We start from the raw sequence: 23,976 nt of genomic DNA on the forward strand, positions 1-23,976 counted from the left end.
ATTTTTGCAATGCCCACAGCAGTGTGTTTGTGAGAGAGAAGTGTGAGGAGTTTTGAGAGTGCCGTTGCTGGTTTATTTTGTGCTCATTCTCTTTTTGGACCTGTTTAGGGTCCCCCAGCACAGTTTGGGTCCATGTTCCCTGCAGGTTGAGAATTACAGTACTTGGGATTGTTTAAGAAACAGTCCCCAGTCATGTGCATCATTAAAGGGCTTAACAGAGGTGTAGAATTTCTCCAGGTCCTTGTGTGGTAAGAAAGCCACAAAGCCTAAACGGAGCCTCCCTAAAAGCTTGGCTTTTGCTGGGTGCCATTCAGATGGATCTGTGTGAGTGCAGAGGATGGTGACCACTACAATTCCACAAGGAGCTGGCAGCATGCAACAGCTCCAGTATCACTGCTGACATCACTGTGAGGGATGAGAATAATCTCCTTGTTTTGCAGGTGCAGAATGGGAGCTTTGGTCTGCTCAGAGTTGTGCAGGAAGGCTGGTATATGGAGGAAACTTCTGTGTAATGCAGTTAGGTTGTGAAATGATCCTTCAGCCTGACTGTAAATGTGTGAGAGGCAAAGGAAGAACATTATGAGAAAATATCAATATTTAATATCCTGCCTTTACTAGATAGAGAAAATAAAGCATGGATTACTGGGCTACATTACCATGTTCTGCTGAATTGCTGCTGTTGCACTCAGAAAAAATATGAATATTAAATATTTGTCATTTTTGGAGATGGAGTGCTAAATCCACTACAAGTCAAATTCTAATAATTCAAGCAAGATGGAGGCTGAAGCCTGCTTTAAAATGTACAATTAGTGAAATCCAGGGTTCCCTGGCTTTCATGAGAGTTTCATGTTGGTTGATCCCTGCAAAGGAGTTGCAGGACTATAGAAAATAAATAAATAAATGTTCCTTGATGGTCTTTAATTTAAATAGTGCTTACCCATAGGATATAGCTTTACTCATTAAAAAGAGAAGCTGCTTTTCTTGACAGCTGAAATTATAATGTACCATAACATTGCAGAGTAGAAAATAGAAAAATTACACAACTTAATGAATTGCTTTTATTTGAAGTTAGTGTGTAATTAATATTATTTAGAAAGTCAAAAAAGAGAGAAATCTTTTATATAAATCAAAAGTAAGGCATTCAACTCAGCTAATGAGTTTTTGTTTTCTAATCACATAAATCACTGTACATATTATCCCAATGTATAATATCAGATTATATTAACCCTAAAATTCATAGCAAAAATTGTCAGAATATTTAGTGTTTTACTAATTTTTTGGTGACATTTACTTACAATATTTAATTATTTCAATCACATATTCTATTGCATGTCAGAGCTTGAAAATGCATTATCAAGTCTTGTAATAAAGTCCATATTTTTATGCATCCAATTTTTTGTGACTAAATTAGAAGCGTTTAATTCATTTAAATTAGCAAAACATTTTAGGTAAAAGCATCTGCTGTAGGCAGATCCTAATTTGGCAATATTACAATCAGTCATTGCATATGTTCTACTTGCATTCTTCTATCAGTTCATGGCTTACACCTGATGGATGCCATACAGGTTTTTGTCTCACAAGTTGGTGCATTTCGTTTGAATCCTACTGTGTGCCCATTAGCAACTATGATAGTGCAGTTTGAAAAAATTATTTAGAGATTTAATCCTTTCTATTTTATCACAGTTAGGTTTTGTTTTCTATGATAAATATCAAAGACTTTTTCAATACTTTATAAAATCAGAAGAATTTCTTCTTTGTGTGCTCAAAATATTTGCTGTCTTAAATGACATCTAGGTAGATTTTCCTTCTTTTGCCTGTACTGGAGTGTAGCACCAGCAGGGACCATTTACATTTTTTTTTCTAATTCTTTGCTTTGGATTTATAAAAAAACCCTGTCAATTATGAAAATTTTAGATTTCTGTTAAATGAGTGTGTCTTTGATGAACCATTGCCATTAAAAATGTAGCTGTTGGAATCAAGCAAGGCATGTTCCAGGCACTGCTGTTTTTCTAAGAATAGAAAGTCAGTACATTTTTGTGGTTGCCTCTGACCATTAAGACTGGAGGAAGGTTCTTGGAGAGAATTTCTAGCCAAGCCATGTACAGGTAATCAGACACTGCTCCTTTTCTTGCCACAGGGAGGCTCCTGTTTGGGCAGAGGGAAAAATAAAATTATCATTATGAAGGCAGGGGTAGCCCAGGCTTCTCATTGAATACTAAACAGAAAATATCACTGTTCATATACAACTCTGATAGAATTACTCTAAAAGATTGCAAATTAAGGCCTTAGGATGTGAAAACAAACCCTTGCTCACCTGATTGTACTGGATATTACTGCTTTTGATTGTAGCCTTAAACTGGTAAAGACTATTTTTGGGGTTATAAAACTCACAAATAGTATGATTTTTTAAAAAGGATAAAAATGCAGCACATGCACAGTTTTGCAGTCCATCAGTCAGTTTTCTGATCTGCAGTTACTGTGAGATGGGAGTTTTAAAATACGGTCAATTTGTGGTAAGCACTATATGACCACCCCATTTTTGAGACTGAATTAATAGAACTGTAGAGGTTTATCTGTGCATCACAAGTGCAAGCTAATTTATTGAAGCTGTGCACAAAAAATGTGTGTGTGAATTAAAATCGATTCTGGAAAGGGCCTTTTTGGGTAATTTTATTGGTGGCCTCCTTTCCTTTATACAATTGCTTCATCACCAGGAAGGATTCACATTCAGTGCAGTCCCAGAGAAGCATCAGTCCAGATGCAAGTCCTCCAGAAGGTACTTAAAAGATCACTTTTGTGCTCAGTGAATTAGCACAAGGGTTTCTGTAGCTCCAGTCCAGAATCCCATTCCACATTATTCTTAGAATCACAAGTGTTGACACTCACAGGACAATGAGGTTGGCTGCTCTCGAGTGCTCCTGTAAGAGCTCGTTCAGACGGACTTGGCGGTAACTCTGGTTAAACACACCAGGAAAAGAAAAATATCAGTCAGGTCAGTGATCCTCAGCTCTGGTGCCTTTGGGATTTCTGCACTCCCCCTTGCCTGAAGATTTTCTGCTGCTGCTTTGGCAGCACTGGAAGCCAGGTCTGCTCTGGGGTCCACAGTCTCAACCATGGCAAAATATGAGGCTAAGCCACACTTTTTGATTGGTGTAGTTATATTAGGGCCACTCTAATGGTTCACTCCTGTGTAAGGTTTCCTGGGGATAGGGATTATTTTTGTACTGAACTTACTTTATGAGCTCAAGCCCTCAATATTTTTATGGCTTAACCACAAGTCACAGGTAACAAGAGACCAGGGCAGGTTTATGTAAGATAGATGTATCTTAACTGATTTTCTAAATTATTTTCTCTTTCCCTAGAGAAAGTAAAAAGCAGATTTTTCTCCATTCAGATCTTAAATTTTCCTTCTATACAGAAATGTCACTGTTCTTGTACATACTATATAGGTAAGAACTCTCATAATGTAGCCAGCTGTTCCCTCATGAGAATCATCCTATAACATCACCCTTTATCTGTGCTGCCAGCTTTTTATCTGTTAAATTGTAAAGGTGTTCTAATGTCCTCTGTAAAATTCCTAGAATTGCCCTACTTCTGAAGATAAGAGGCATGTCTTTCCAGATGCGTAAGCTAAACTTTTTGTTGCTGTTCTTGTTTTACAGAGTAATTTGGTATTTTAATATGGCTGACTCTCTTCAACTTTTGAGGAATTTTTCTGGTTCCTTAATTAGTGACCTAGACAGGACCAAGCTTAATCACGTATTTTTCTTCCTGCTGTATCCTCATTAGTTCTGTGTGTGAGTGTCTGTGATTATATTCCTGTTACCTTTTGTACTGAGGTGTTTTAAGGGCTCTGACTCTCACTTTTTGATAGTTTAAGGTGAAAATAATTCTGAGGTTTTCTGCCCATAGCTGACTATATAACCTTATGCTGATTATCAGCTCCATGAGCAGTCAGTCTGCTTCCCAGCTGCTGCAGCCAGCCAGTAGTGCAGTGTGTTATCTTAAATCATCATTGATTTCTCCTTATGTTAATATGCCAGGCTGTGACTTCTGGCAGCTCTGAGCTCAGAGTTGCAATCCTTGCTCTGTTGAGGAAGTTACCAGCATCATAAAGTAGAGATAACTAAACTCCCAGTGTACTCAGGTTAATTCCACAGGAACCATAACTAAAATTGCTGGATTAATTCTCTGTGAGTTACAGGAGAACTTGTCTCTTACGGGTGAAGGAGTTTGCATCCTTTTGTCACTGGCCTGAAGAATCCTGGTGGTTCATTGGTAAAAAGGTATTTTTCTAACAAATGTAAAGAGCAGAGTGGGCTGTAATTCACCCAATGGATCAGCCAGCATCAGCCTTGAAGTTCCTCTGCACTGCAGGAGAGCTTCTGCATGGTAGACTGGTTTAGTCTTCACTCTGCCATTGAGGTAAGAATTCATGCTCAACCCTGCCTTCGGAGAAATTTCTAGCTTAGTTGTAGTGTCTGGATTCAGTTCTAAGTGGCCCAAAGTGGTGAATGTTTAGAACTGCACCCTTTAAGAGATTCAAGCTCCAAAACAGTGGAGCCATTTAATAAACCTCAGCAGACCCAATTAGCTCAGGCTCAGTGCAGTAACTATGTGGCTTCTGGTTCAGAGGTGGTTTTCATCTGGCTGGCTTTGATGTGGGCAGAGCTTCTCATCAGCCTGTAAAATACTGTGTAAACATGCCAAGGTCTGAGAGAGCTCAATAATGCAATCATAACACACCTCTGCAGTGTTTACAATATAAATCCAATCTGTAAATATCAAATACAGGTTTGTACATGTCGTGTTTTTAATGCCATATCTGCTGTTTCACTTTTTCTTACGAATCGCTTCAGACATCTGGAGGGTCAGAGAAGGTAGATATGTAAAAAAGTAGGTGAGGCTTTACCTTCTCCTTGAATGCTTCCAGCTCTGCATCTGTAATTTTCCATGGTGTCTCTCGCTTTAATTTCTCAGCAGTTGTCATATCTTTGCAGCTTTCATGGAGGCGATATGGTTCAATCATCTCTTCAAAGAATTTCCAGCTGAAACAGGGATTACAAAGGAGGCCTTGCTGCAGGGTATGAACTCACTAATTTATTTCACAGTCACTGTGGATGACGGGGCTCACTGATAATAATTATAGCTGAAAAACATGCAAAATCTTTAACTGTTCTCTGCTACACTGTGCCCCAAGTTATAGCTGTGCCACTTCTGTATGTTTGGGTTATTTGAGAATAATTAAAAGGTTATTTGAGGATAATTAAACACTGCATTTAGCAGAGAATTTTCTGCGTTGTCCTGGTTCTGGCAAAAATACTGAAATGAGTTTTACAGTAACTGCAAACTGCGTATGTTGGTTGCTAATATTAACAATGAATGTGGTCTTCTCATGAATACTGAACATTTTATTATTGTTTCAGCACTAGCTGGACCAATCATCTCACTGATATGGTTTTAATACAATGGATAAACAGGTGATACAAATTGTCTGTTACAAGGGGCTGAAGGAAACACTGTAGGGTTTTTTGCTATATGTGGACTCAGAACTGTGTTCAGATTTTCTCTCTAAATTTCAAGTTGTTTCTTGAACTTTTGAATGTTTTCATCTGGAGAACCTTATTGTCCTTCAGTACTTCCTTGCTTGCCCATTGTTGAAAATTCACAGAGACCTCAGGGAGTTTCTTTTGTATGGATGTGAGTCTGAGTATTTCTCAGAGCACTTGGTGCTGACAGGCCTTTTTGTGAAGTGGCAGACTGGGCACAGGCTGGCCTTGGCTGTATGGCCAGGAAGCCAAGAGATGGGTTAAAGGCTGTGATATGCAATATTTAGTGTTGCTATTGCTAAGCTGTCATTGTTTGTCAACATCCTCACTGTCTGTTTCAGTATGTAAAATAGTGATAATCCTCTTATTATTCATTAAATAGATGGGGTGCCAGCTGGAAGAGAGATACAATGGTCTGTCTGGCATAGAGCTCACTTGTTCAGTTCAGACAGTGCTGATGCAGCAAATGTGTGTGGCTTTTTATGTTAATGCCAGATATTAATTCTTTTTGATAGCTTTTATTTATGTAAAATCACTGCATTGTACTGGAGGAAAAACAAGATTTGTATTGCACAGTTCTTTATATGATTAAAAGATTTTACTTGAGAGATCAGGAGAGCACTGAAAGGGGACTTTAGGTATCTAGTTATAAAACCTTTATATTCTTTAGTTGCATTTCTTCAGTCAAGTCTCCAATGGTCCATAGAAACTCTTTCCTTTTTCCTGCTCTTGATAGTTAGAAAATGATTACAATGAAGTGACAGTGTTATTTTGTGTTGTGCTTTGTTGTTTGTTTTTTTTTTTTTCTTTTAATTTTGAACATAAAAGAAATAAAGTCTAGATAAAGGCTGGCTACTAAATAGTGGATTTGGTAATGCTTCTTACCTCTCTTTGTTGGGCTTTATATTGATATCACAAATGATATTAATATCAGCAAATTTTATTCTGAATTTACTTAGGAGTGAAGCCATCCTGAAAACAAAAGAGAGAATGTTTTATCACTGTACTTTGGAGTGCCTTATATCAAAGAACACTTGTAAATGAGTTAGACAACTGCATTTTATATCTTTGACTATATGACAAATTACTTTAAATGCTTTAGTGTTTCAATTTCTAATTGCAGAACTGGATTAATGTGATTGCTGTAGCATAATTCATTTAACTGATGATTGATGAAAATCACAAAATAAGAAGAAATTAATAGCAGACAGAGGGGACAGTGTTTGCATTTTGGGAAAACAATGGTACTTTAAGTATTCCCAAAGGCCTGAGTTATAAAGGAAGAATATTCAATATACAGTAGGTCAGAATTCTCCAATACTCACAGAAGGCTTCTGTTACTCTGTTACTGTCAGAATGCTGTGGATGAAGTTTTACAGTACTAGTAGTGCATGTGTTGGTCAAAACTTGGTCCAGAAGTCCAATACTTAAAGAATCATCATTTTTTTCATTTATAAACTTATATTGATCTACTCACATGTTGTCTTTACACATGTTCATAAAAAAATAATTTGCTTTTCTGCCTTTCCTTGGCAGAAGGAATAGTTTATAGGTTTTGTGTGTGTTTGTGTTGAGGATAGAGAGGTTTAATTAGGTCAGTTTTGCCCTTGTTTGAACCATGGTTGGGATCTTGTGGTTCTTCCCCACACCTCCTTCTCCCACCTCCTTTTTTTGTTTCTATTTCTGGTAGAATATCTAGCTTTGGATTTTGAAAAGGTCAGAGAGTTCCTAGGAGCAAACCACGGTAGAAATACATATTTGTTTATAACCTGAGAGTTTACTCTTTCTTTTAATGTGTATGTATAAAAAGAACATACAGCTTGTATAAATCGTGATGTCCCTGGTGGCAATCCCTGTTTTGAGCACATTAAAGAGCAAAATCTCAACTTCTGTGAAAAGGTTTTAATATTTGGGCAATTGCATGTTAGTAAAATTCTGAATTCAAAATACATGGCTGAAATTGTACTTGGATGATTTAGTATTAGATCTACCTGGGGAATGGAGGAATTACCCAGCCCAGATTTGTCTCTGTGAAGGCTTTTGCATGTGGCAGGTAGGCCATGTCCTGAGGAATGCTGGTGTTTAGGTACCTCTACACACACATAATGTTTTCTTGGGGACAAGCTGGGTCTTTGCCAGCTGTCCTGATCATGCTGGTTACTCTGGCCTTTATGGGACAAGCAGGGTAGGCCGGTGTCAGAGCTGCCTCTGTGGAAACTGTCATGTTTTGACAAATCCCATTTGGTGTCACAACTTCCTGCTTCCAGCAAAATCAGGTGACGTGGGGCTTCAGGAGCCTGCTTGCTGTCCTGAGCAGCCAACACTGGGCAGACTCTGGACAGGGGGCAGAGAACACTTCCCAGTGGGTCCTTGAACAGCTCTAGGGCTTTTTTACCCAGTTATAAGGATAGTTTGTACAAACACTTGTAAATGTCTTTTGCAGAGGTGCATTAATTTTAGGGTACTGTTTAAAACTGAGGGAACCAGAGTGAGTAAAGTTCGGTCTATGTGTTCCCTTTTGCTTTAGGGGAACATCCTGTGGCAGCTGCCTTTCCAAGGCACTGTGTTGTAATCCTGGTGAAGCTGCTCATTCTGACTCCTGTTCTTGTACCCCTCTCACTTGTTTGCCACTGGAGTTTTGGCTGGAGATGTTTTTAACTTTCTACATGCTGCTTTTGCTCTTTGTTAAGCAGTCACTGACTTTCATCCCAAGCTGAGCTGCTTCCACTGGTGCTGAAATGGCTGTGCTGTAATGTGTGAAGTGCTTAGGAAGGCAGGAAAGGTCCTACATGCAGTGGTGATAAAAATAAATTTGTATTAGTACCTTTCATTTGCTCAAAGGCAAATGATTATGAAATGATGATTATGAAATCTAGACTTTCTTTAAAACACTGAGTAAAATCAACTTGGCCTTAAAGTTGATTAACTTGCTCTTTAACTTCTTTATATTTTACCACAGTAAATCACATTTATGTGAGTTATCTGTCTATGCTATTTGCACGTGAGACCTTCATGTGCAATTTTACTTCCTGTTACCTGGACAGTCTCATGTAAATCCCATAAAAGTAATTATATTCTCATTACAGAGTGCAGACTGCTCTTCTCAGAGAAGGGAATGTGAGCTATTAATGGGAAAAAGTGCTGGATGTGAGTTTCCTTTGGTAATCACCATTTGCAGAGCCTTAAGGGCTCTGCCATAAGTGCAACACCTTTCAATCAAGTAATTTTTTTTTTCATGCTGCCCACAGTACAACAAATCAGTTGTGCTGAAAATTTCTCACCTTCCTGCTGTATATGCATTATATTCAGCAACAATTCTAATTCTTTAAGCAAGTGAGACAAATAAAGTTATATTTACACTAGTTTTTCCTCTTCAATCCTATTGACTTTTCCTCCAGTGAAGATCCTTAATTTACAATTCTTCCACTTCTTCCTGATAGTTAGAATGTAAGGAATCAGGATTGTTAGACCTGGAAGAACACAGAAAATTGGAGGAGTGTCAAATTAGTGCATTGTATGGTAAAAATTCCATCTTAAGCAGTGTTGGATGTAATTTAATTTTAAAACATTTAATCCTGACAGAAAATTTATTATGTTAGCTTAATAAAAAGCAGTTTTATGCAACTTCCCAAGTCTGGTTTTTATATTTGGTAACAGAGGAATCTCTCTCCCTGTGATTCTTACTCAAATTCCTTACCTCCATCATCGAACAGCCACCAAATGTCAATTGTACCTTTTCCTTGCTTCTTTTTAAATTGAGTGCTGGCTTCTAGCAGCCTCTGATTGAATTCACCCACATGCATTGACTGTATGGTGTTAATGGTGCTCTCTGTAATGAGAAAGAAAAAAATGTGGAAGGATGTCTGATAAGTGAGGCAATAAGTAGCTTTAGGGAGCCAAATGGAGGGAAAGCTTCAGGAAAATGAACTGTTTCTGACATAATTTCTATCCTTTAAATCTGAAAAAAAGGTACAGAGTAGATGATTTGGACTTTTAATTTTCTCATAGACACAGAAACCAAAGCTTGTGTAACACATTGTCACTAGACAATAACATTTGAAAAAGGTTACCTAATAATTTGTTCTGTCTCTTTTTAGTTAATGTAAAATTCACTGGGGCCTTTAAAAGCCACTGGGAAATACCTGATAGATTTTAGAAGTAAATGTGTCATTTTGCATCATTTACAAGCTCAGCTGTGTTGTAAAATAGAGAGCTCCCTGAAAGGTACAGGCAGAGTGGGTGCAGGGGTAGTATGGGTGAAGCTGGAAGTTGGAGAGCACAAGCACACATGGCTGTTTCCCTCTGCTGACATGGTCACTGATAACTGGAAACAAATTTTGGTTCTTGCTGTTTGCTTGGCTGGCTTGAAAAGATGCAGTCCTGACTCTGTACTAACAATACCTTCTCTCATTCCACCTTTTGAGGCCTCTGGCTTTATTACTGCTTCTCTTTCAATGATGTCAAAGAGATGGTGTCAGAGCAGTATTCTAGGTGGAACAAACAGGCTTCTTTAGAGGTTTTACTCTGATCTGCAAGGTTCTGAAAATGCTTTGTTTGGGTTTTCCTGTGTTTCTGGACTGTGTACAGGATAGTTCCAAAGCAGTTATTGGCTTTCCTCTACAGTTCTAGCATCTCTGCTGGGAGATGGAACAACTCGGGGGAGTATGAACATAAAAACAAAACAGAGAGGTGGGGCTATTTACTAACACAATCTATCTAATACAGAGAGCCAAAATTTGTAATATGCATTTACTTTATGCATTTCTCAACAAAATCAAAAAGGAAGCTGAAACAGGGGCATGCAGTCTTGGAATTGTCATAAAAATATGTTCTACTGAAACAAAATCAACTGAAGCCTGCCAGCTGAAGAATAATGGCATTTTATGTTCCCAGTTTGCAGCTCTTCCTGGCACCTTTGGGAGTTGCATGCACAGCCAGATGTAATTGTCTCTGCAGGTGCAAACTCTCAAAATACATGTCTGTGTACAAGCATGGCTTCAGGTGGGTCATTATCATTACAGCCTAGCAGTTGTGAAATGAAACCTTAAATTGGGTCTGTATCATTTCACTAGATCTGAAATGTAATATTGACTTCATCACCTACACATCAATGTGTTAGTTATTTGACAGTATGCTGTGTATGTACTTTCAGTACTTTTTACCACCTTCACTTGTGCATTCTTATGAAATTATGCTTAGCCTATAGAGCAGTGCTATTTTTACCTGTTTTTCAGCTGTGTACTAAGGTTGTGTGTGTATATTAAGTAAGAATGCTTGTTCCCTGCATATTGGTGCATATGTTCCTATTTTCTTTAGAGAGGAGGGAAAAAAGCTTAAAAGCTTTTTTTCTGTTTAAAAGCTTAAAACACCCTATTAAAAACACACGAACAACCTCAAAACCCCCTCAACCAACTTGTTCTGAATTCCTCAGACTTGAATAACCGTGATCTGTTTTTGTCAAGTAGCAGTGAAGATAAGCTGAGCTGAGAAGTTTATCTAGCAAGTGAGGGGGAATGGTTGTGCTGCAGACAGTGTGTTCTGTGAGCAGAGGATGTCCCTGTGCTGTGTTACAGGGTTTGGCCACCATAGTTTGCACGAGGGAGGTTCTGTTCCAGGGGCTTCTGTGTGGCTCAGGAGTTTTTGGCTTGGAGTAAATTCTAGTTTGCATATTGGTAAAAGTGTAATGCATTGAAGGGTTGGAGATAAGTGGTCATTTTGGAACTTACCCTTTGTTTCGTGTTTTGAGATACTCAGTGTGCTAGCTTTTTTGAAGAATCCACAGATACCCCTTTTTCCTTCTTCAAAGTCATTTTCTTTAATGGTGGCTTCGAGTGCCAATCTCTCCTGCTCCAGCTTCTCTAATTCCTCTGTATATTAGAAAAAGTAAGAGAACTGGTAAGACATTGCTGTCTTTTAAATTAAATCCCTCACTGAGCTAATGGTGATGATGTGATTGCTGTTGTGGTACTTTGTAGACAATGTAAAGCTCATGGTATGAAAATTTCTTTTAAAATGTTTTTTTCTTTGCAAACCAGTAGGGACAAGTAAGCCAAATTCACTTCTGGAAGCCCTAGCTTGGGATGCCTGTGCCTACAGCACTGTGGTGTGCCAGCTGCTCTCAGGTTGTCTCTTCCAAATTCAATTCAGTGTTATGACATTTTATAGTTACATGAGATATTATTTATTGAGTTATGTTTGTGGATGTTTAGTTGGTTTCTTTAGCCAAGAATTTGAAAAGACATAAGGAAAGCCGTTTTCCTACACTGAGGAAGCTGAGGTATTTAGTTCTAGCCTGTGGGTCTCTTTTCTTAGAACAAAGTTTCATGGTTTGTACTTTGAGATTCTCAGAAATACATAAGGATCCTGAATATACAATCATTCTCCATGCAGAAATATTTTTCATGGGGTTTTTTAAAGCATTAGTTGTAAAGATGTAAGATTTAGCCAATCAATTCTATAAACTTAGTAATACAAAAGAACAATTTGATCTAAGCATTATTATGCTTTTGCTGAGAAAAAGGTACCATGTGCTATTGTGGAATATATTATGGTGAGGCACTAATTAATATGATTCACATTTGCCTGCAGAAAACTTTTTTCGTAAGGAAATCTTCTATTTGAGTAATAAATTAACTAAATATGAGGTCAGTTAATTTAAGACATTGTGTTAAAAAAGTAGAATAAACCCTTGCTAGCCAGATATTATTAGCTCTGTTAGCACTCTCAGTTGCCAACAGAAGGATTATACTTTCTTTTCGTTTTTAACCAATGACAGTCTCATACTTCTGATTATTAGACATGGTGATAGCTACACACTTAATGGTTACTCAAAACTAAAATTTCAGTTTTTCTATTGAACAGAATGCTGTACCAAGTATAAGAGAACACAATGATCATTCTTTTCCACTACAATGACTCTGTATCTGCTTCAAAACATTTCTTTGTATTTGAGGCTCCCCCCTTAATTCTTTCTTACTCCTTGTGTCACAACACTTGGAGAATATTTGCTCATTTGTAAGACTGCAGAGTTGTTCTCACTGTGTTTTTACAGGTGTTCCCATGACTGTACATTTTGAGCACTCCTTTTCTGACTCGCAGGAGGCACAGATAGGCAGATACTTCTCAGAAATCACCGCGGGTGAAGAAAAGGTTGATTATTTTGGAATCTTTTCTAAGTCTCTGCAGTTTTTCCCCGTGGGTCTCCAAGCACATCGAGCTGCCGATGCGAGGGGGTGTTCACGTACCCTTGTTCCTTAAAGGAATCTCTGGCGCTTTTCCCTCTGCGCTGATTTGCTCCGGGGGTTCGCTCCTTCCCCCGGTGCCGCGATGGCGGCGGGCGGGCGGCAGGCGGCAGCAGAGAGCCGCGGGCCCGGCCGTGCTGCAGCGGGAGCGCCCGGCCCGGCCCGGCCCGGCCCGGCCCGGCCTGACCCGGCTGCTCCGGGCAAACAGGGCCGGGGGGAGAGCGACCCTGCCGGAAACCTGGGGAACCGTTCCGCCCTGGCCACACCAAGGCATGTCTCCCGAAATGGCGGGAGGGTTGCCCTTGCCCCCTGGGATATGCGCTGCTAAGCTAAGGAAGAATGAATGGAAAGGGAGGAGAGAGAACTGATGATTCCCTGCGGATTTCAGATTTTTGTAGGGGTGGGAGCTCTGTGGGACTCAGAGTTGCACAGAGGTGGTACCAAAAGTGCAGCTTCCCATTTCCTGTCTGTCCCAGAGCTATCAGGTAGGCAGAGAGAGCAGATGTGCCATGAGCAGGAAGGAAATCTGCAGCAGGGTAACTGGATGCTGTGGCACAATATGATTTTATTGCTTTAGCCTGTGCCTGTGCTGGAACTGCTTTGGGAGTTGAGTTCTCTGGTGTGCAGAGCCCCTTAATGTGTGAGGCTTGGACTCCTCCTGTCACTGCCAGTGATCAGCAGGGATTTCAGACAGGATTTAAACTGCACAAGCAAGGATGAACTATAGAAGTTGTGAGTGTAGGAACTATTCTAGAAAGCAGATGGTCACTCTTCTGAGTGTCAGAGTCCTTATGCTGTGCATCTAACCAGCAGAGATACTCAGCTGTCAAGTCACCACATACCTTGAACCTGAAGGACCTGAGATATATCAAATCCTTGGCTAATTCTGATGATAATTACACCGAGCTCAAAATCAAAGGCATCACTGGAAAGAAAGAAAAGGAAGAGAAAACATGGTTTTACATCATGCATGTTGATGAGGAAAGCTGTTTTGGAAAGATCAGTGAAAGTGTTCACAGAGAGGACAGACTAGATAAAATTGCAGAAGGAATTGTCCCAGATGAATTTATAGTAGTCCTCTCCCCTCATTTAAAAAAAGGTTTAACTGGGCATGGGAGCACATCAGCTATTCCTGAAATGGGTCTTTCAGACTGCACTTTTTTAGGAATTAGGTTGCTACAGGGTAATTTTTTTCTCCCTTCTCTGAGGAAATAACAAAGCTGAGGTAGGTTTTGTTGCTCTGTAACTTGCTTCAGCTTTACAAGTGAATTTTGAGCAAGCATCTATGAGAAGCCTGTTCTAAAATGACTGTTTCCTAGCTAAATCCCAACCCACAGAGCTGCTGAGCCTTAGGCACACATGAGATTTGAAGCAAAGCTCTTCCTCTGTCTCTTAGGCTTAAAAGAAGAATTCCATGATGTTCTCTTATTCCCTTAGTATGAACATTAGCATTGTTTTTCTCTGAGCCCATGGCCACTAAAAATGGGAAAATACAGTTCTGCAAAAGCACTGTTGACAGCAGTGCAGCTTCTTCAGCATTGTCAAGCCACATCAGCTCTGATGGTGCCAGGTGTTTGCAAAGCAAATCCTACAAGGTGTGGGGAACCCATGAACCTTTTTTGATGGACAGTAACTTCAGCCACAGAGCTAGGATGTGTGAGGCCAGGTCTGTACCTGTGTCCTTGCATTGTTCCTACACATGAAATTCTCTATGGAACTGCTACATTAATCTGGTCTAAGAGGAGTGAAAAGGGAGGTACTGAGCTGACTTACTGTAGAATGCCCACATAGTTCTCAACTTGAGTGGCAGGTGCACTTCTCCAGTCCTTCTTAAATCCAATCACCAGGGTGTTTGGTTTCATTCTACCCAAGCCTGAGGCCTGCCAATATTAAAACACTGCTTGAGAGAGGTGCACACACATGCTTTTACTGTAAATGAAAAGTAATGGCAAAAGATAACTGAAGTAATGTTCTGGAGAGACACAACTAGATTGCATTTCATAAATGCCCTTCATGCTCATACCCATGCAAGAAGATTAGCTTTAAATCATTCCAACTATAAATTATTTTAGATGACAGAAGTGTAGTTTTGCTAAATTAGCATTCATTTGCATTTCTTCTGACATGCTCTCATTAAAATGGTTCAATAACTTGGAATCAAGAGGGAGTTCAAGAACTGTTTGTATGTTCACTCTGATATAATGTCACAAAGCTTTAATCATCTTTGGAATACTCAGTAGATGAAGTGAGTCTGTAGTCTTTTAAAACATCTCAGATACACAGAGAAGGGATGGGCTCCTAAGAATATTTTTTTGCCTTGAATTTGGAAACTGTTGCTGTTTCATTTGCTGTGTTCTTTTCAAAAGGTGATCCAAAATCAGCTGAGCATGCTTTGTAGATAAAATTATGGTTCATAAATAGGAAGAAGAAATGGTTTGGCAAGATATTAGTTTGCCTTCAAAACTGGTTCTGGATGCTGAAACCTGGACAAGTGAGGAAAGTCAGATCTAGATTCAGCTAACCTAGTGTTTATAGAAATCTAAATATTCAGTGTATTGGGAACCTCTAGGTGGAGACACACAAAACACCAGCTTGTAAAGTTGTTACTCTTGCCAACTTGTGGCTACTAGCAAACAGAAAATAGGTAAAAACTCTTGGAACCTTGGTGGGTTTTTTGAGTAGCACTGTTTATGTTGAAATCAGCAATTGTTGCTGATGCCTTTAGGCTGCAATAATGATGATATGGTTATCCTTCTGTTTGCTGGAAGAGAATTATTTGGGGTCCAGTAGTTGACTTTGTCAATAGTGCTTATGTAGTAATGGAAAGGAAGAGATCATCAGACTGTAGCAGTTCTCAAAAACATCCCAAAGATCTCCTACTGAGACAATGTATAAGCCCAAGATGAAGTGTCTTTGTGAGGCTTTTACAGAACAGAGAGATCTTTATTAATAGCATTTCATCTCGCTCAATTGTCCTGTCCATTCAGCAAGTGTACAAAGAGCCCTGGTAGGACACCAGTGGGTGACTTACCCACAGTATTTTAGTTGGCTCCCTACTGTCTCACTTGGCACTGTTGTTTTTTCAGCAGTCTATTTTGTGAAAATGATATGAATTTTCTCTATATTTTGCCTCAGTACCTACGTGTTTAAATATTCATATATATGAGAGGGGAAAGGAGATGGGAAAAATGAAAACAGTGTCTCTGTGCCTTCATTATGGCCATTTTAAATAGACTGTTGGAAATTATCTCCTGCATTCTTAGGGTAATAGAAAAATATTGCAGACTTTCATTTAAATGACCTTCTTGCTATTTGCAGAAAATATGCCGAACATTCTCAGATATTCAATATGCTGTGTAATACCAAACAATAGAATTGATTTGAAGTGTATCAAGTGTCAGCTGCCTAGTCATTGATATGTTGCCCTGTAGATGCTTCTCTTTTTTCATAATAGTGTCTCATTCATTTAGGAGAGAATCAGTATGCCTTGTCTCATAATTCCATAGCCCAGAACTAGATCTTTATGAAATAATCTGTGATAGAATATACATGTACCCCCTTTCTGTCTATAACATTACCCATATATATGTAGAGCTTCTTCACAAGCGAATAGTAATGTCTCACATGAAGGGATGCTTTGATGTACGCTCTCCTGTGTGTTCTGTAAACAAAAAGCTTACTTGAAGTAGACTTTTGACTCCATCTCTGAAGCTGTCAGCTGCCACTGCTGCATAAAAGGCTTTTCTTTTGTTCTTTGTGAGCCAGGCCTGCTTTTTTTCCATGCCACTGTTCATCTCCTTAACACACAGCTTGCGTGGGCCCTGCATGATACAGTAAAATATTATTATGAAGGCTTTGTATTGTACATCACACAGTGATTTTGAAGGAGTTACCTAGTCTGCTGTGGGAGCAAATGGAGAGAGTCAGAAAAATACCTTTCCAAAAAGGGTCCACAGAGATTCAGCCCTTTGAAAATATCTGGGCTGCAAACATTATTCACATTCTTTTTGAGAGGGCTGAGGCTGTTAATGCTACTTAAATGCAGTCATTCTGACAGAAGGAAGGAGTGCTATGGATTGTAACATCTTAAAAAAACATCTAAGGTATGATAAAGCAGCTCAGAGTGAATAAAGTCCCTCCCTGGCTTGACTATGCAAAAGAGTCTCAGCAGATCTAAATATACATGGTGAAGTTCCTGTCTACTGACATAAGAGAAAAGAGTTGATGCAATGCAGTTAAAGATGCAAATGCCTTTGTTGCCAGTTTTCTTTCTGTGGTCATCTGGTAATTTAATAGGAAAAAATCCATGTGCATATCCAAGTCACAAAACATCAATATAACTTAAGAAGGATTTGATCCTGGATGTATGAAGAGCTGGGAATAATAATTTCAACAGTAAGCCTGACGTTTTATTGTGAGTGAGGAGGGGAACAAACAAGTTTTGCCCTTCTTCCCTGTCTCTCAGAGGAAAGCCCCGGAAGGTGGTTTTGTAACTGGCTTGCACAATGTGTTTCTGCTGGCCCAGGGGCCTGTCTGTGACCTCCTCTGTTCCTCCTTTGCACTTGTGGAATGTTTGTGCAATTGTACAGGGAGTCCAGTGAATTTGTAGACTGAGGACTAACCCTGAAAAAGTATTTTACATGAAGGCAGGGAGTAAAAGCAGAAAGAGTCCCTTTTACTAAAGTGCAGACTTGTTCAAGCCAACATGCAGCCATAAACTCAGAGACAAATAATCTTGAAATCATCTTTATGTTCTTTTATGATCTTTATTTTGTCCATTTCTGAGCTATGTATCACCAAGTTCCTGGAAAGTTTCTTGCTGCCTTTTGGAAGAAAAGAACGGAAGATGTTCTCTCTGGAGTGGTGTTTCAAAACTTTATGCATTGCTAACAGCATGTCAGCTTTTGAGGCAGAATGTGCTGGGTGTTACATTTATGGCTGAATAGTCTTGCTGCATTTGTTGTGATATTTATTGCAGGCTGCTCTTCAATGTGATTGTGAATTTCATCATCTGGTTTTTACCACAATTTTGCAATTCATAGAGGTTCATTTTGTCACACTTTTATTACCAAGGAAATTAAATTTCACTTAAGTTGCTGAAGAAATAATTAGAAAGCCCCCCTAAACAATTACAAAGCTTATACTAATGAAATGGTCTTTGGAGTTTTTTGTATCAACAGGAATGAAATCTCAGTTCTCCATAGAAAGTATTAATATTGGAAAAACGTGCCTAATAATTCAGAAAACTTGCTGGAACTTAACTTTAGGAAGCTGCATAGTCTCAGGGTCTTGTTGGGATTGGTTCTGTGCTTAGTGAATTCAGTGGGAAATCAAACAATAATTATAGTAGGGAAGAATTAGGACCATTCATTCTTTCTAGATCCATTTGATTTGGGAAGAGTCACATGTGGATCTTCTGTACTCTGTTTCTGCAGTGTGGCAGCATCAAATGCATTATTCCTTTACTGCTATAGAGGAATACATTATCTTAGCTGGACTGATTCTATTATCTAAATTCTGTAGCCTCATTTAGTGCCATGAGCTGTTCTGGTTTTTTTTTCTCTCTCTCAAAATTAAAAGGGCAATGTAATATTTAAAATACATTTTCTCCCTACACTACAAATCTATCTATTTTTGTTCTGTCCTGATGAGAGACTAGATCTTCATCCAAGATGCATCATTTGCTGTGTATTTATATCTAGAAATACACTTTGCTCCTCTCTTTAGATCTCAGAAGAGCATGTTTATCCTCAAAATTAGCATTGTAACAGTTTTGGAGGAACCACTGCAAAGAGAGCTGAATTACTTGCCAGTCCCCACCTCTGCAAATCAGTGACAAAGCTGAAAATAGAACCTGGGTAATTTGATTCTCACGCAATAACCCTTCAGGTTTTGTGTGGTTTGGGGGTTTTCTGTTTTTTAAGCCTAAAATCTTTCCTTGTAATGTTTGGTTTTTTTTTTCATTCAAACCAATTTTGGTTCACCTACTGTGAACTTTGAAATGCATCTCAGTGAGGCATTTACCAGCAGGCTTTGTATCAGCCGATAGCTTTCGTGTCACGAATTATGACAAAATTGATTCTCAGTGCAGATCTCTTTGGTGCTGTGCACAGCTGCCAGTCAGCCCCAGTGGGAGCTCTGTGTGCTGGGTGAGAGTGGGATGTGGAACAGAGCCCTGCAGCCCCACTGGTGCTGGGGGTGCAATGAGGGGAGTTCCCTTACCGTGTACACCTCACAGCAGATACACAGCCCGTTGTTCTTCGTGAAGGCGTGGGTGATGTCCAGCAGAGCAGGCCTGACCATAGGAGCTCCTGTTAATGCTAAGCACTGGGGTCTGGTGGGGAAAAAAGAGGCTGTGTATAATTGGCTGTGTACAGATTCAGGACAAGCCATTCTACTGTTCAGTAGAAATCTTACCTGAAGTTTTTAACGTGGTCCTCCACTGTGGTTAAAGCCAAAGCGCTGTCTAAGGCATTAACAAAGTACAGAGCCTGGGTAGAGGAGCCCCAGTTAACTTCTGCATATGATAAAGATAAATAATGCACATTAAACCACAGGCTTCTCCTTACATTCTGTTGCAAAAATGAGCAATGGTGTTCTCTATGAAGAGCAGAGTATATTCTCTTGTCTTTCATAGATACAGATCTGTTCTTTGTGCTTCATAATAGAAGGGATTGGTTTTGCTTGTGTGATGCAGAAAACCCCATGCAAGTAAATAGTTTCATTCTTTATGTAAATGTTGTAGGGAATGTTCTTTCCGTGCTTAAAAACTATTTTCTTATTTGTTACATTAACTTTGTGTCCTTCTCCCATTAGAAAATGGACAGCCCCGAGTCATGTGTGTGGTGGGGAATTCCAGGAGGTACAAATGAAACCAGTAGGAAGGAACATTGCTGGTGCCAGTTTGCTCTATTCTACTGTATAGACCAAAAATTGGTCTCCAAAGCCCATTTTGGCATATACATCTTTTCTCATTATTGTGCAGCTCTTTGGTCAGTGCAGACATATAAGAAATGTCTTTCTGTGCTTTGAGATCTACATGAATGCAGATCAAGTCCTGTTATGCCAAGATACAAAGCAATATTAAGTGCAACTAAGTGGAGGTTTGTGTAAAGTCACCTTTTCTGAGGAATATTAGTTTTTCCTGAACCCTCCAGTTGCTGGTAAATTACTGCTGAACAAAAGTCACTCTCTTAGCAGGAGGCAGGGCTTTTGTACAGCAGCTTCAATGAATTTAACCAAGCTTTAATGTGCTACTTTGCATTAGGGAGCCTGGCAATATCCAAGAAAAGAGTAGAAATCCTGGAATGTTTTTGACAACAGACTGGAGATGGGTGTGATTTCCTGCAGCTGATGATACTTTTACAGGAGAGAAGCACAGACCATCCCAGTGGGTGTGAGAGAGCACAGATAGGGAGGACAGGCAACAGCAAGAGAAACAGTAACACAGTCTCAGACCAGGTGTTGCTGTCCCAAGATAACTCCAATGAAAGTACATCTGTTGCTGGGAACTGTGCTTCTTTTATTTGTTGGTTTTGTTTTATGTTTTCTGCTGCAGAAGTAATTCAGGTGGTTAGCACCTAAATCTGGACCTGGGTTAGTTTTGTCCTGGATATGAATAGCCAGACTGTCTGGCTGGTACAGGACAAAGGTTTTTGAGGACAGCTCCTGTGATTTGCTGAACTACAAAGTGGGTTTTTTTCCAGCAGTAAAGTGGGCCCATCTGTCTTGATTTATGGGGGAATTGTAGGGAGGTGCTGGAGGATGATCAGTTCATAAGTAATTCAGCTTGCATTTTTGTTGTATAATGGGCAGCACGTTTACATTTTGAGTGAGGACCCTGCTTGAGTCAGCGTAAGAGCACTGCAAAATTCAGGTAACGTTTTGTGCGTGGGTGGAAAAAAATTATGAGTGCTACTCAAGTAAAAGCCCAAATGTCATAAAGATGTGGTGGGAATAAACCAGTCTGCCGGAATGTTTACAGAAAATCCTGAACCACACTTGAGCTGCTTGCTAAACAGGCAGTCACCAAACTATCAACTTAATCTGTATTACAAGGGGTTTAATGGGATGCTTCAGACTTCCCTCTAAATAAAGATAGCACAGAAAAATAATTTCTAGTTCTGTTAGCAGAATTGATTCCTTTAAAATTCAGTCTAACAGCACAACATGTATATGTAATAATAGCGGGGTTTGGCCTTACCTGGCTTCTTATATGTTACATAAATATATAGGAAGAGCTCAATGGCATAAGTGATGAGAGCTGCCCACCAGTTGATGACAAACATCACCCCACAGCACAGCAGGGCTCCAAAAAGTGACACCCACATGTTATAATATCTGAATGCAGGTCTCCAACCTGTTTAAACAGAATTGAGGAAATTGGAAGAGCATAAAATATATTGATAAAATGATGATCCATGATTTTTGTGGATAAAATCCCATGTATAGTTTGTTTCAGGCTCTGTCAGAAGAAGCTATTCTATTTATATGTATTTGCAAAAATAAAGTTTATTGGTTCAGAATATTTTAGGACATCAGGAGATTACCTGTAACTCCAGGTAATTGATGATTGTATACTTTTGATGCTTATACACAGAAGTTATTATCAGTAGCTAAACACTTGCTGAGAGGAGTGTTTATCCCAATACTGTAAATGCACCTGTCTTAAACTTGGAAATTGCCTGGCTTTGTGGCAGAAAAATAAAATCCTCTGCAATTGACTTAAAAAAGATATTATTCCTGCTGCTTTTCAGCTGCAGTACTGATTCCATCCCCTGCTACCAATTAAAATGATGAGGCAAGCACTGAGCCTTCATGGTTTGCAGGTCTCTGCCAGGTGTTCCACAGAGCAGACTTTGGAGAGGGAGAAAACACAGAAGATACAAGAGGCTGAGCAACCCCATCTTGGATCATCTTTATAATGAGGGAATAGGAAGGACCTGCTGGGAAGAAATTGTCTGTCCCGCAGCCTTGCAATTATTGTAATCTATCATTGTGAATTGGCAGAAATTAACTGGAGGAAATGAGAAAAGAAAATGGCTGCAGTTCTGTGTGAAATGTTAAGTAGTGGCAGAGCAGAGTCAGATGTAGGCAGATGAAATCTGTAGAGGTAATTGTCACTCAGCACTAAGGCCACATGGAGCAGATCTGCATTTGTTCAGCTGTGCAGGTAATTAGCAGAAGTGCTCATCATTTCTGCCCTCTAAACAAATGGCACTCTGCAGATCTATAGGAAGGAAGTTGATGCAGGCATTTATGTCACTACTGCAGTTTCTTCACACTGGAAATCAAAAATGTATTCCTTGCTCCTTGAGTTGAATAACTAATTCATAAAGCAGGAAATTTTCTTTCCTGTGTGCCAAACCAGTGTTGCTCAGCTGATTGACTTTATTCCTGAAGGTGTCACCCCTTCCTTCGTGAGATGGTGAGATTCATTCTGCTGTGGCAATGCACAAGTTTGACAGCCAGAATGTTCCTTTGCTGCAAATGTAGAGGGAGGATCTCTAGTCACCCCTGAACAGGACCTCATTGTGCTTCACAATTGTGCTTTACAATTCTGCTTGTAGGCACTGCAGAGCTGTGCTGGTGCTGTTTGATGGACCTGCTCTTGCTCTGCATGTTCCCCTCCAGGCAGCATCACTTGTAGCACTGTTACTGTGCTTAGGAATCTCCCCGAACATTTTGCTGTAGGTTTGGAGAAGGGAGTGATGATTCCCCACTGTACCTGGCAGCTTCATTGGCCAGAGTTGGCATAAGCTTTTACCCACACATTTTTTAATAGTAAGGGAAAAAAAAAACACTTGGAGCAGAATTTTTTTCTCCAGTGGGATGCACCTTTCTCATTCTGTATGACTGTAGGTGCTGTAAGGACTTAGAGCCATTATTTTTATGTTTTGGAGATAAATAAAACATCATATTCAGTAAGGCATCAGATCACATAACTTAGATACTTTACACATACTGCAGTTTTCTCTGACATACAGTCTAAACCTTCCAGAGATCAGACTATAAAGCCCATATTTAAATCACTGCTGAATGCAGACTCACCTGGAGATTTTGCATATGAGGCATGAAAGCAGGAGAAATTAATCAAAGCGTATGAAGCCAGGAAGAAATTGGAGATGATGGGAGCAATGGTGTTCAGTTCAGCTGCAAGACACATACACAAGTCAGACAGAGGACCAGTTTCCTGGGCTGCTGGCTAGCTGTTTCTTAATGATGCATTAAATCTGAACATTGTCTGCATTTATCATCCAGGAAGAGCTTGGGTATTTTTGTGTATTACTAATTTAAGGCCCCCTTGATCTACCTTCATTCATATGAATTATGTCTGCTAATCCTGATTTTAATAACATTATGTGCTATGCAGTGTTATACTTGATACTGTGATTCAGCATACTGTCTCTTAATGATATAGATCTCATGTAAAGTTCAGAATTTTAAATACACAATTGACAGGATGGATTCATTTAAAAAAATACTTGTAATTACAGCTTCAGTGGGAATCTGAATTCTCTTCTAGACATCCTATTTACTTAGCGCAAGACAGTTTGAATTTCAAATCTTAGAAAAACTGATAACAATCCCTGCACCCCTAAATGTGGTAGCTGGGATTTTGTTTCATCAGTCCTGGTAAACTGGGATTTGCTTTGGAGCTGACTGTGGGAAAGGCTTGGGCAGAATAGGCTTCTTAAGTATTACCTCAGAGCTATGTGCAATATAAACTGGAAAACCATTTTCAAAGATTGTGACTTTGCCATTTCTGATAGAGTTCTGAGCACTGCCCTTTTCCAGCAGAGTGAACAGGAATTTCAGCTACTCCACACTTGGAGAATGAGGCTGTGGTGGTGGAGGTAAGTCACTGGAATCCCTGCTGCTTTCTTTTTGCCTTCATTAGGAATAGTGGGACTGCTACCAGGACTTGGGGTGTGCTTATGCCAGAGCTTACCCGACTGGAAATTTTCCAAACTGCAGCTACTGATTGTATTATAGTGTGAGTTTGTGTCATTTCAGAGCATGACACTGTAGCAGCTGTGTAATCTGATACAAACCAATCAGAATGAAGGCCATGGCTATGGCAAAGGTGAGGACATATCCCCTGATAGGCTCGTTGTTTTTTCCATATCCTTTGGCAAAGAATTCTAGCCCTTTGTAGACGTTGTCCTTGCAAAGAGCCTGGTAAG

At 39.6% G+C, this 23,976-nt stretch overlaps 1 protein-coding gene across 2 annotated transcripts in view; it reads right to left on the reverse strand.

The window, feature by feature from the left end:
* Positions 1-2,009: 2,009 nt before the first annotated feature.
* Positions 2,010-23,976, reverse strand: part of SLC12A1 (solute carrier family 12 member 1) — a 41,585-nt gene continuing 19,618 nt past the window's right edge. For both annotated transcript variants that reach the window (XM_054272663.1, XM_054272662.1), the window contains exons 12-26: positions 23,845-23,968; positions 22,841-22,942; positions 20,994-21,149; positions 19,208-19,307; positions 19,013-19,124; positions 16,471-16,611; positions 14,564-14,670; positions 13,633-13,715; positions 11,276-11,416; positions 9,247-9,378; positions 8,908-9,019; positions 6,435-6,521; positions 4,913-5,048; positions 2,887-2,954; positions 2,010-2,145 (exon numbers count right to left, since the gene is read on the reverse strand). In XM_054272663.1, the coding sequence (XP_054128638.1) occupies positions 2,010-2,145; positions 2,887-2,954; positions 4,913-5,048; positions 6,435-6,521; positions 8,908-9,019; positions 9,247-9,378; positions 11,276-11,416; positions 13,633-13,715; positions 14,564-14,670; positions 16,471-16,611; positions 19,013-19,124; positions 19,208-19,307; positions 20,994-21,149; positions 22,841-22,942; positions 23,845-23,968 (1,737 nt within the window). The remainder of the gene's footprint in view (positions 2,146-2,886; positions 2,955-4,912; positions 5,049-6,434; positions 6,522-8,907; positions 9,020-9,246; positions 9,379-11,275; positions 11,417-13,632; positions 13,716-14,563; positions 14,671-16,470; positions 16,612-19,012; positions 19,125-19,207; positions 19,308-20,993; positions 21,150-22,840; positions 22,943-23,844; positions 23,969-23,976) is intronic.

This window comes from Melozone crissalis, unplaced genomic scaffold (assembly GCF_028551555.1).
Source record: "Melozone crissalis strain CALT ecotype California unplaced genomic scaffold, PUWL_Pcris_2 ptg000014l_1, whole genome shotgun sequence".
NCBI classification, from domain to species: domain Eukaryota; kingdom Metazoa; phylum Chordata; class Aves; order Passeriformes; family Passerellidae; genus Melozone; species Melozone crissalis.